At 63.5% G+C, this 13,000-nt stretch overlaps 1 protein-coding gene across 2 annotated transcripts in view; it reads right to left on the bottom strand.

Annotated features, from left to right (window-relative positions):
* The window catches only part of INPP5A (inositol polyphosphate-5-phosphatase A), a 175,787-nt gene extending 163,093 nt beyond the window's left edge, over window positions 1-12,694 (bottom strand). Inside the window, exon 1 of one of the 2 annotated variants that reach the window (XM_042960550.1) lies at window positions 12,538-12,694. In XM_042960550.1, coding sequence (XP_042816484.1) covers window positions 12,538-12,612 — 75 coding nt within the window. In that variant the 5' untranslated portion in view covers window positions 12,613-12,694. Of the gene's footprint in view, window positions 1-2,281; window positions 2,583-12,537 lie in introns of those variants that run through there. The other variant, XM_042960549.1, reaches the window with a different exon arrangement.
* Window positions 12,695-13,000: the final 306 nt, after the last annotated feature.

Genomic DNA, 13,000 nt, shown 5'->3' with positions numbered 1-13,000 from the left:
GCCATGGTGTGCGGCTGGGGAGGTCAGGGGCAGTGTGCCACTGGCCACGAGTGTGCAGCTGGGGAGGACCTACGTGTTTTGTAACTTGAGCACTGGCGGTGGGGTCGGCCCGCGTGTGACAGGGAGGGGCTGGCCTGGGCTCCCTCCGCTCCGGGCCCTGCGCCCCCACCGGGCACCGGGGACGCTCACAGACCCCCAGTCCACCGCCCCTGACCCGGGAACGGTTCTCCCTCTGTGAACACACCACTGGGGCCACGTTAAATCCCAGTGCGGGGGGGGGGGGGTGCGTCCTCTCTCACAACATGCTACAATTTCACGTCCACCTGTCACAGGGGAGGTTCCTCACGCAGCAGCTGCCATAACACATGGACCGGTCTGCGGTCTGTCTGCGCTGCCGGCATTTAAGGCAACTCGAAATGTCGTGCGAGATACCGACGAGGCATTTCAGGGAGACTTTCTGGGTCACTCTGCGTGACTTTTTCCATTACAGAAAACTAGAACCATCAGGGTTATCAAGGCTCACAGACGTCACTTTTCTCCCCGAATCTAGGAGACGTCCGCCTGCCCCTGGCAGAACCTTCTCACACTGCAAACAGACACGGGAGTGCTCCCGCCAGGACCTTGCCGCCTGTCACCCCTCGCTCCGTGGGAGGTGCTCCTCGACGGACCCCGTCCTGGAGGGCCAGTCCCGCGCACCTCTCCGCTCACCTCCCTGGGCTATCCGGAGCTCCTCACCCTTCCAGCCCAGCCCTAAGCACCCCCTTCTTCCCCTTCCGGACTGACTCACTTATCAGTAGTGAAAACGCAGGCAGGCACAGACGGTTCCGACGGCCCCCGTGTGCATGGAGGAGGGAACTAACTGTCCCTACTCAAGGCCATGCCCTGGGGGACGACAGCGGGGTCGAGGCAGTGGCACCCACACCTCTCGGCTTCTTCCTACTGGGCCACGGTGGGGGGGGGGGGGCGGGGGGCCGTGAGCCACAGTCCCCATGCACAGAGGGAACAAGGGCTCAAGCACAGTCAGACCCACGCAGCCTCTCGGCCCACAGTGCAGTTTCCGCCACTCACTGGCTTTGCCGGACCACGCCGACCACACCGCCCACGCCGACCGTGCGGCCTCCCAAGCAGGCCTGTCTCCCCATTTCCTGCCTCTGCTCCTGCCCTGCAGTGGCCCCGGAGGCCGCCTCTTCCTTACTTCTCCAGCCGGCCCCCAGGCCCCAGACGCTTCAGGTGCTGGCTCTGGCTGCTGGCCCAAGAGGCTACCTGTGGTCTCTGGGCCCAGGGCATCTCTGGGCCTCCTAAGCGACCTTCAAGTTCATCTCCTGCCCCACTGGGCGGCCAGGGCAGCTGGGTGCTCAGAGTATGAGCCACGAGCCAGGCGGCCCCAGTGTAAGGCCCCTCTGCCCCAAAGGTGGGCTGTGCCTCATCCCAGCAAGACACGAGCGGGAGTCCCTGCCTCAGGGGTGAGGCCTTGACCACGTACGAGGTGCCTCAGACGACAAACCCCAGCTCCTGCCTGCGGGCTCCTGGGGCCCTGCGCCCCACACCCCAGGACACCTTTCTTGACAGGCCTCTGCCACCCCCCAGGCCCCTCGCAGGCTCCTGTGGCCTCCTCCCCTGGCCCAAGGAGCCTCCCTTCTTGGTACTCGCCCCTGTGACCCACAGCTCCCTCCCTGGGATTTATCCTGCAGTCCCTCGCATCCCAGACAGAACCGGTGGGATGGGTATGGGAGACAGAGGCAGGGAAGGTGGGACGTGAGGGGCCTCAGGGGCCTCCCCCAGGGGCCCTCGAGATTCTCCAGTGCTCAGCCGCTGTGCCTGGCCAATTCAAGGAATGCCCCGCGGAGGCGGGCAGGGCGAGCGTGCTGCTGGGAGCACTGGCACGGGGAGCCCTCAGGGGTGTTCCCTGGAGCTCCCTGCCAAGGCTCCGGCCTCTGGACGAAGGCCCAGCTCTGAGGAGCACTCACTAAGCCCAAGGCCACCAGAACCACGCTGTTAACGGTCCCTAAAAATGAGTCCTCTGGGCCCGCACCTGCAAGCCCGGCTGGGGCAGAACCTGGACGGCACAGCACAGTCGCCAGCAGCCTGGGGGCCCAGGCCGCCTGCCCCCAAACACCTCTCCCACAGCACCAAGTGTGCCTGGGCTGCAGAGGTGAGGACAGGGCCCTGGGGGCTTCAGAAGCTTAGGCGAGACCCCACCTGCTGGTGTTCTGGACGGTCCCCGAATCAGCCACCGGGACACTGCTTTGGTTCCCCCGGTTGGTCAGTTCCTTCCACTCACCCACATTCTGCTGGCGGCCTCGACAACCACGACTCCCTCCCACGCGGCCCAGCCTTCCACCCCCCACCTGGACGGGGTGCACGGGACGCTGCCTGGATGCGGCGGCGAGGGCGGTGACGGCCTTGCAGCAAAAACAGGAAGTTGCAAAAGATCTGAAAAACCATAGGTGATGAAGGAGAAAAGAGCAAACAAAACACGTGTCCCCACAAATTTGTTTGTTACTTGGACAGATGTCATTCTCAACAGAACGTCTTTAACAAAAGTCCAGATCACCCCAAGTGACAACACAGAGAAGAGCATGCTCCACACTCGGGCTGGGCAACCACCTGCAGAGCTGGAAAAGCATGGCCCCAGGAGGCATCCCGGTTAACCCTGGGGCCCAGGACTAGAACGGGACTCTGAGCACGCCTGGAGGACGCCCGCGGGCAAACTAGGATGCGAAGCTCCCTCCGTCCCCCCACCCGTCCCCGGCCGCCTCTCAGGGCCACGCCTGCCCCGGGCTCTGCAGGCCACACCATGGTTTTAACAGCACTGACCATCGGGGGCCCCTAGGTGGTTCAGTCAGTTAACCGTCCTCTTGATTGCGGCTCTGGTCGTGGTCTCATAGTTCGTGGGATCGAGTCCCACATAGGGATCTGCACCGAGTGTGGAGTCTGCTTGGGATTCTCTCTCCGCCCTTCTCCCACTTGAGCGTGCTCTCTCTCTCTCAAAATAAATAGACATTAAAAAAAAAAAAAGTACTGACCATTCAACCCAGCTCTCAGCTCCACATGACCAGGTTCACCCAGAAGGTCACAACTCCCCAGCCTGACCGTCTCCGGGAACGTCTCACGGAGGGGGCAGCCACCCAGCGACAACTGCACGGGAGCCTAAGTGGCAAGGCAGGGAGCCCAGAGCTGGGGCCACGCAGCTGTGTCCCAGTCGTCCTCAGGACCCCGTCCTCCCTCATCTGCCCTGCGCACCCCAGGCGGCACCCCGGGACTCATGAAGGGTGTGGCTAAAGAAAGCCCCTGAGCCAGATGGATGCGGGCGCAGCCCCCTTCCAGGCAGGCCCCGGGCCCTGAGCACAGGGCGTGCCCTCCCCCATGAGGACCAGGCCCCTCCCAGGGACAGGGTCCTCCTGCAGCTTTGGGAACATGGCTGCCAATTCGCTTGAGCTCCCCCCCCACCTGACAGGGTCCCTGCTGACAGCTGGTGCACCACGGGAGGGCACCCCCATCGACGGGACCACAGAACTTCCCAGACACCTGGGAGGAGCAGGGACAGCCATGACACCCAGAGGCTGGGAGAAGAGAAGTCACCTGCCAGAGGCACTCTGCCCTACTCGGCGGCAGGGGTCCTCCGTGTACCGGGGCAGTGGGGGGGAGCTGCGGGTGCCACCACTGCCCGGCTCTCGAAGACCAGTACCACCAGACTGACCCTTGAACGTGGGACTCGGCACCAGCACTACACAGAAATGCCCCAGCCCAGCATCCACCCCGGGGCTGTGAGGCAGAGAAATAGAGTCCCGGGAGCCCAGGGTGGCCTGGGAGGCCCTAAGGCAGCCATCCTTATTCCTGTCCCACCCGCATAACCATGCTCGAGGGCGTGACACAATGACAGGTACCTTCCACCCAGGGAGATGGCCCCTCCCGGGAGGTCCCAGGAGCCTGTGGGCCTGACCCGGGGTGGGGGCGGGGAGTGAGCAGAAGCACAACAGCCCCAGAGGCGCCCTCCCGCCAGCACAGTCGACAGTGTGCCCAATACCACCGCCAGGACCCGAGAACACCGTCGTCGTCAACGGCATCATCATCATGGCGCAGCAAAGTGCCATGGCTGGATGCCTAGTTTTTAAAGGCAGAGGCCAGAAAACGCACCGGGCAAGCACAGGATGGCTCGGCCACACACCCACAGTCGAGGCCGCGTGCCAGCCCGGCGTGGACAGGGGATCGGCGGGCCCTGGAGCGGGCAGGCGGTGCCTGGAGAAGACATACGCTCCTTGGGCACACGAGCACAGGCGCAGACGACCGTCCGCACCAGCTCAATCCAGGAACCACACCGCATCCGTAAGTGGGGTGCGTGCCCAGCAGAAACCCGCTGGGCCCTAAGGAGGGACCGAAGTGCTGACACGAACAGCGGGTGGGGGGGGCGGAAACCACCAGCCAGACTCGAGGGCCGCAGTCGGTGGGACTCGAGCACGCGAGGTCCGGGCTGAAGGCAGGACTCCAGAGACAGCACGCAGAGCCGCGGCACCGAGGGCCTCAAAAGGCTGGGAGGGTCGTGTTCTCAAACGAGCATGGTGACAGCTGTACCCCTGCAGACACCTTCTGAAGTCCCCGCTGGGCGAATGGCGGGACACCCACACCGTCCGGCAGCAAAGACACGCAGAGAAATGCAAGCTGGGGCCCACAGCCCTCTGCCCGACCAGCAGAGGGGCTCTAGGACCCAGCTCTCCTGCTCCGTCAGGTCCAGGAAGGCACAGGATTCCCCACGCCCTGGAGCAGAGCCCCAAATCCGCCTGCCCGCAGCGCCCCAACACAATGGAACCTGATGACAGCCACATCAGCAGCAAGCACGGCAGGACAGAAGCACAAAGCCTGTCACTAATTCAGGTGGGGAAGGGGAAGGGGAAGGAGGGCTGGGATGACAGCATAGCACTGGTCACTGGGAGCGGTCCCCTAAAGGGACAGCACAAGCCTGCCTGCGCAAGGAGGCCAGAGAAGCTTCAGGAGAAGCACAACCATGGAAGAGCACACCCTGTCCAGGCCACGGACAACCAACCTGCCACAGGCACTTGGTTGGGTTGGGGGGCAACGAGGCACATGGGGTGACAGTCCCAGACGCGCAGCAGGGGGGAAGGCCAGAGCGGCAGAGGCAGGCCAGGGAGGCCGTCCCATCAGCCACACACAGGAGCCCATGCCTGGGGGCAGCTGAGGGACCAGCCCAGCGGCCCAGGCTCTGCTCAGCCCCAGACACAGGTAAGGACCAGGCTGCCACCCCAGGAAAGCCTTGGGTGGGAAGGAGGGGACAGAGACCTTGAGAGGAGGTGCCTGGGGCCGCCCGACAACACCGGCACCTCACGCTGTGAGGGTTCCCTCCTCCACCTGCCACAGCCACCGTGCCGGGTGTCACTCCTGCCTCTCTGACGCACAACAGGCAAAAGAGGGTACCCAGTGACAAGAGGCGCGCTCCAGCAGCCACATCTTCCCGTCACCGCGTGTCCCTGCAGTCCACGGCACGCGGCCTGGCAGCAGCACTGGGAGCAGGTCCCTGCACGGAGGCCCAGGCCTGGCCTCCGGTTCCCAGAATAACTGCTAGCTGCTCAGGGGCCCTGAGGGGCGGGGCAGGAAAGAAGGGTGTCTGAGCCCGGGCACTCTGCCACGGGGAAAGAGGGGCCCCCCGGCCTCCAAGGCGCAGTCCCAGACCCAGCTCCCGTGAGGCTCGGGGTGCAGACAGAGGAGGGCGCGGACCCAGCACGCGCCCCAAGGCTCCAGGGTAGGAGCAGGAAAGCCACCCCTAACAGCATCACATTCTGCTCAGACAGAGCGGGGAGCGCGGCCCAGGCCCACCAGTCCCACCAGCCCCCAACCCCAAAGAAGGGCCCGAGGCCCCTGTCAGAGCAAAGAAGGGAGAAGACAAGGGGCCTCGGGTCACAACAACCCACCAGTGGGTCAGGGTTCGAGTGACCCCAAAGCCACGCTCCCAGAGATGGGGTTGAGCTATTCACTAAAGGGAAAACCCACACCAGAGGCAGCGTTTTCCTCGAGCCCGCGTGGCACCGATACGCCTCCCTGTCCACCGGGGCGCGGGGTCGGCCCGGGAAAGCCCCCCCTGCGAGCGGGCAGGCAGAGCGCCGTCACCCCTGCCCTGCTCCAGACGGTCCCCACCCTGAGCCGCCGTCCAGGGACCGGGCCAGCTCCCACACGGTCTCAGGTCACACGCACACGCTGCACCAGCACGTGGACAGTGTGCCTCCACAGACAGCACGGCCCAGCCCGGCCGGTCCTCTGGCCCGCCCCTGCCGGAGCGCCATCACCCCCCCCTGCAGACCCAAGTGGGTACCCCGTTCCAGTGCCTTTTCTAACGGCAAGACAAACTTTGTGAACTCAAACTGTCGAAAACGGTGCGGGCACCCTATGGATTCCCGTCACCAGAGGACAGGCAGAGGCAGGGACACCGAGCAGAGCCAGAAAGACAGCACAAGTCCCAGGACGCTCTCCTGAAACACAGGCCCGTGCGCAGCCTCGCCTTTCCCGGACCGGCCTGCAGGCCACCTACCTCCCGCCACTCTGGATTTACGTAAGTCATCCCACAGTCACGTTTCTGGATTCACACTGCCGTCACTTGAAAAACCCGAAGGCTTTCACATCACTTCCACGTTTTCCATGGGGCTGGACGAGCCGCTGCTTTACCCGCGTGCACGGTTAAAGGTCGGAACCCCGATGGCGTCCTCATCCCGTCCCTGTCCGTCCGTGAGCGTGACTATCCGAGCTCTCCCAGGAGCCCAAGGTCAGACCTGGACTGGACCGACTCAGCCCCCGCGCCCACTGAAGAGCTCCGTCTGAGCACGCTTTTCACGGTCAAACACATGCTGAAACATATCATCTGCTCCCCCAGAGGGGAGGCCCCGGTGAGGGGGCCCAGGCCTCAGAGTTCTGTCTCCACTGCACAGGGAGGGGAGGGGGCCTCAGAGCAGAGGCTGCCACCCCGGAGAAGGAAGGGTGCCACAGGGCACCCCTCCCAACCTGGGCCAGGCAGAAACTGGGCCTCGAGCCTGGAGGCCGGCCGCTATCCCCCAGCCCGTCTGGAGAGCGGGTCGAGGCAGGAGAGTCTCAAATGCCCTAATTAACTGAAGCAGCAACGGAAGACAGAAGTCAAAGTCACCTTATGTTCACCTGGGGAACGTGGCACATTTTCCCCGCCACCTCCCTTCCCCGGCCCCCACGACCGCACTCCTTTAGTTCCCCCCGTGTTGGAAGGGCCCAGGGACACATGGGGACAGCCAGGCTGCGTCCCAAAAAAGTGGCGACAGACAGGTGACCACGACAGCGCCCAGACGCCTCCACTGCTGTTCTGACCAGCCATCTGGCCCTGTGTTGATCCCCCACCTACTGGACCCCATTCGGTGGGGTGGACACAGCCCACCTTCCAAGAGGTGACCCTTGTGCCCACCCGCCTGCCCGCAGGGACAGATGCTGGCGCTGAGCTGGTCCACGTTTAAGGCACCATCATTCCGCAGTCCCTTAGCAACCTTGGCCCAGCTTCCCCATGTCCCCTCGGGATCAAACAGTGGGCTCCTTATGGGCCATCCGCTGGGAGGCAGGCCTGTGTCCGATCCAGTAACTTCCACACCGGACCCGGCGCATCACGGAATCACACCTCAGCACAGGCCTCTTCCCCCAGAAACCCGCACACCACCCGAGGCAGACCCAGGGCACGCCGGGCCCCCTCCCCTGCTCTCTCGCTCCCCAGGGGACACGGTCTGCGGGCCGACAGAGTGTGCGAGACAGGCCCTGGACGCAAGTAGAGGGAGGGCCCTTTCTCAGCCACGTCCAGCCTCGGGCGGGCCCCAGGGGATGAGGGGGCTGGGGGAGCACAAAGGGGCTGGCAGAGAGGCCCAGCCCTGTCAGCCCCCAGCCCTGCACCTGCTCCAGGGGCCCAGGAGGCGGTGCACGTGCCCCGGAGATCCGGCAGCCCCGGGCTCCCTGATGTGAGCTCCCCACCGTGCACCGGGCTCTCCCGGGCAGTTGCAGAAGGAGCAGAGCCGATCCCACCGCACCACGGGCTGAGCCCCGGGCCCGGGGCTCCTTCCTGCCTCCTGGGGATCTGAGTGGACAGGGTCTTTCAAGGCCTGAGTCCAGATAGGCCCCCATCGGGAGTGAGTGCGGCCACGGAGAAGCGGCCGATGCTGCGAGGTAGGGGTGAGGAGGGAGCCAAACGCAGGGTGTGTGCACAGCCCAGGAAAAAGCCTTGGAAGTAAGATGACAAGCCCTGGAGACTGGGAAGCGACCAGAAGCCTGGAACGTGGCTGACGGAAGGTAAAATGGTACGGACGCCGGGCAGCGGCGAGCAGTTCCTCCAAAGGAGAGACACGGAGTCACCGAAGACCAAGCAGTTCCCCTCGTGGGCATGTGCCGGGAGAAACGAAAACCCACGTCCGCACAAAGCCTGGACACAAATGCTCAGAGCGGCACTAGTCGCGGCAGCCAAGCCCTGGAAACTGCCCAAATGTCCACCAACTGACAGTGGCCCTACACACTGTGGTATGTCCACACACTCAGCACTGGCACAGCACTCAGGCCTGGAAAGGGAAGAAGAACCAACTCCCGCTACGGGTTGAACCCTGGACACATCACATGCGGTGAGCACAGCCAGACACAGAAGGCCACGCAGACGATCCCAGTTACGTGAAACCCCCAGAGCAGGTAAACCCTAGACCAGGTAAACCCCCTGAGCAGGTGAAACCCGGAACAGGTAAACCCCAGAGGCAGGAAGTAGCCTGGTGACCACAGGGGCTGGGATTTCAGGGGAGGGTGGCTGCTGAGGCCATCCTTTCTGTTTAGGCACAAAACAGGTTCTAAAATCGACTGTGGTGGCCTCTGCACAAGCCTGCAAACACACTGAAAACCGCTGCTTCACAACCACCACGTAAAGGGGTGACGTGTGTGGCAGGGGAGTGATGTCTCTGTAAACCCATCAGCAAGGTCCTGCAGAAGTAGACAGATCCCTGCCATCAGGGCTGCCCAGAGCCAGGGACGGATGGGGTTCTGACCGCCGACCCTCCAGTTCGAGGTCCCCGTGGACTCCACCAAGCCCGTGTGCCCAAGAGCTGGGACAGGAGCTGTGATGAGAGTGGGGAGCCAGCAGGGATGGCCACGCACACAGTACTAGCTGGGGGGGGGAGGGGTCTTGGGGTTCAAGGAGCTTTCAGGCTGGGATGAGAACAAGAACGAAGAGTGCAAACCTGATGGCACAGGACTGGGGGGGCAGGTGCCCAAGGCAGCCGATTCCCCCACCGGGCTGGGGGGGCGGGTGCCCAAGGCAGCCGGCACCCCCACCGGGCCAGGGGCAGGGGCTCACAGACACCCACCGCCAGAGAGGCCTTGGAGGGCACAGCACAGCACCTCTGCAGAGCTCGTTGCACAACCACTCTGCAAGCCCGGGTACAGGGCTGCTCAGCCGTTGACCAAGCAAAAAGGGAAACCAGCTCAAAACGGACAGGGAGCTCAGAGGCACCGCAGGACGCAGGCCCCCCGGCAGACGCCCAAGGGCTGTGCTCTCGAAGCCTGCCGCTCGGCTGACGGCCTTTCCCAAGAACAGCCTTGCCTTGTAAGGGTGGGACCCGGCTCCAAAACCGTGGCTGCAGGAATTCACCTTCTGACTTCACTTCTAGCAGCAACATAAAGAACCAAAAGCTGGAAACCTCCCTTGTCAAAAATCTAGCCATCTCAAGCACAGTTCGGTATGCAGCCCGGGCCACCCCTTTCCAGGAAACCGGGCGGTGACACCACGAGTCCAGCTGGGGGTTACAGAAGAGCCGCAGGGCTCTAGTGGGGCAATCAGGCAGCTGCTGTGAACCCAGAAAAGTCACGGCACCCCCAGCCACGTCCAGGCCCCCCATCCAGGGAGATGCCTGTGCAGGTTCAGGAAGAGCCACCAGCTGGGACAGAGGCCCTCGGAGCGAAGGTCAGGAGACCTGGCCAGGGGTCTGCTGGGTCACAGCTGTGTTCACAGTAACACAAGACTCCCATCTCCTGTCCCGGGCACAGTCTCCTGAGTGAACAGCGGAGCTTTCTGAGGGGGGGAGGACGTGTGACAACGTCACCACCTGACGCCCGAGCAACCAGCTCGCTCTCTGCTTTTCTCAGTTCCTACCTCCCAATGCGGCCAATACTGGTCGTGCCAACCTACATAGCCAAGAACTCTTTGGAGTCGCCCTGTTTCTGAAGGACGTGAGGGTAACATTTGAGAACGATGGCACCCCTCGTGGGTAACGCACGTGGGGGAGGAGGAACCTGGTCCGCCAGCCGTGGCGGGGGTCAGGAGCCAGGGGTGCTGAAGAGAGGAGAGCAGCTGCCAGACGAGTCTCGGTGCGTCCCCTCCACACCGGGAGGAGGTACAAGGGAAGACCGCAAGACTGCAAACGCACAAATACACCACCTACCGCAGGCGCGTCCTTCACAGCACGCCATGCCCGTTTCTAACTCGGACGCCCTCCCTCCCCAGGACGATGAAGCCGGGCAAGAAAGCATTCCTTCCCAGGCCTTGCCACCTTCTGAAGAGCGTGTTGCTCAGTGTGGGCACGTGTTGTGCAGACAGAGTCACCAGGCAGGTCTTCTGAAACCTACTATAAACCAAGGAATTAACGCCCCCGTCACTCAAGAATCCACTGCTCTCACCAGCCAGGTGTCTCCCACAGGCACCACTGCCCCGTACCCCAGCCCCAGCGGGCGCCCCAGAGCAGGGTGAGACTGCTGTCCGTGCTGCCCCTCCAGGCTGCACTCCGCACCCCGAGAACCTATGGGTTATGGGCAGAGACTTGTCGATGAGCCCACAAACCAAAGACACCCTGCAAAATTAACCAGCGTACTGTTTACCAAAACAAGCGTTCCTTCCAGATGCAAAGATAATGCACAGCTCCATACAGCCTTCGTGACAAACAAAAACCCGGAGAGAACATGTCGCCACACAAAAGTAAATGAAGTTACCCATTTCCATGTCAACAGAGAGAAGTGCACGTATACAGCTGAAACGCAACAAAAATGCTAGAACTCAGAATCAAAGATTACTGGAAAGAATGTTTGCACAGCAAAATTCTTTTTCCCTTTGAGACTCAAATGCCCCACCATGCTTAATTTTCCTGACATTTCTGAGGCTTTGAAGCCTCAGCTAACGGATCTGAATCATCTGAACAAAACCATGTTATAGTGGCATGTTACTGGAAAGCCGAGAATAGAATGCTAAATATACAGACACACACCCATACAGGGCACTTTTGTAGAAACGATCAAACGCCAAACTAGATAAAGTTGTCCGAGGGAAACGGCTCACCCCAGCAGGGAAGGAGAATACACGGACGCCTGGAAGTTAAAATAAGAAAAACACAAAAATAGCACCTACTCTTTGTTAATAAAACCAAACCTAGCCCGTCCGTGACCTCAGCTTACTGAAGCACTTCGCCCCTGCCCGCTGCCGGCGAAGGAAGGTTCCACCAGAAGCCAGAACCCTCTCCGGAATCGAAGTCATGCTTGTGTCGGTGGACCGGCCCACACCCACCGCTCACCTAGCGAGGCCGCCTCAGGCTCCGTCTGTGCCATCACCCTTTTTTCTTAAACAAGCACGCCACTTGAAGCCGCATTCTGCTTTATTTGGGTTGGCGGTGTAAGTACCAACAGCGGGCTGGCACCGCGGCTGAGACACCCAACTAGGTCAGCCGGGGCCTGCCTCCCGCCCCGGGCGCTCTGGGCGCCCCCGTCCCCTGCTGCCTGCTCTCTCCCAAGGGCCGCCCTGGGTGCCTGGGTGGGAGGCCCCCGGAGGGAAAGGCCTTGGGCTGTCCCATCCCTTCTTTGGCCTTGGAAAGCTTCTCGGCATCTTTCTCTTTAATAAACGAGAAACAGAGTCCTCCGGGGCTGCCCACAGAGGCCCTTGTCTGAGAACTAGACGGATACTAAGTTACAAGGTGAAATGAGGGCGCCTGCCCCCGGAGGAGTGAGCCACCCACCCGGAGGAGGCCGGCAGGGGAAACCTGCACACCCCGCCCGTGGCCAGGGGCCAGTGCCGTGGAGTTGGGGCGGTTGGGGGGGGGGGCGGTGGCAGAAGTCAGGGGCTGGGGTTTGGGAACCAAGGTCAGGGTTGTGCCGTCAAGAGTCAGGGACCAGAGTTGGGGCCCGTGGACAAGGGTCCTCAGGTCAGGATTCGGGGACCTTGGACAGGGATTAGAATTGGGAGTTTAGGAACCAGGGTCCAGGGTCCCGGCTCTGAGGTCGGGGTTCAGCCTGCTCAGTTTGGAGGCAGGAGGTGGGGGACCCCGATTCCAGGGTTTGGGGCAGCGCTCAGGGGGCCGGGGTCTGGGGTCCATGGCCCTCGGGTTTAGGGGTACCAGGGTTTGGAGGACCCAGAGTCCGGGTCCAGGTCCCGACGTGCGCGACTCAGGGTGTCAGTCCAGAACCTGGGGCTCCGCGCTCGCGGACGGGGACCAGGATGTGGGCCCCCGGGGCCCCAGGGCGCTGGGATCAGGGTCGGGGTCTTGGTCTGGCCGCCGCCGCCACAGCACTTACGTCGTCGAAGAGCGAGCCCACGTTGGCCGTGACCAGCAGCACCGCGGTGCCCGGGGCGGCCGCCTTGCCCGCCATCGTGGCCTGGGCCGGCGGCGGCCGCTCGCTCGGGTCCGGACGGCCGGGGTCTCCGCGGGCCGCGGCGTCAGCTGCGCCGGGGGGCGGCCCCGGGGCGCATCGCGGGCTCGGCGGCTCGGGCCGGGCCTGGCCGGGGTCCGGCCGCGCGCGCGCTCGCTCGCTCGCTCTCGCTGCTCGGCGGCCCCGCGCCCGTCGCTCTCCGCCCGCGCCTCACCGCGGCCCGCGCGCAGCCATTAGGATCGCCGCCACCGCCGCCGAAGTTCCCGCAGCCGCCGCCGCCGCCGCCGCCGCTGCCGCTGAGGCGAGTCCCGCCCGGAGCCGGGGGGCGGGGCGTGCGCGGGGCGGGGAGGGGCGTGCGCGGGGCGGGACTGCGCGGGATGGGCGGGGC

Source organism: Panthera tigris, chromosome D2 (assembly GCF_018350195.1).
Source record: "Panthera tigris isolate Pti1 chromosome D2, P.tigris_Pti1_mat1.1, whole genome shotgun sequence".
NCBI classification, from domain to species: domain Eukaryota; kingdom Metazoa; phylum Chordata; class Mammalia; order Carnivora; family Felidae; genus Panthera; species Panthera tigris.
This window is presented reverse-complemented; position numbering and strand designations above follow the sequence as displayed.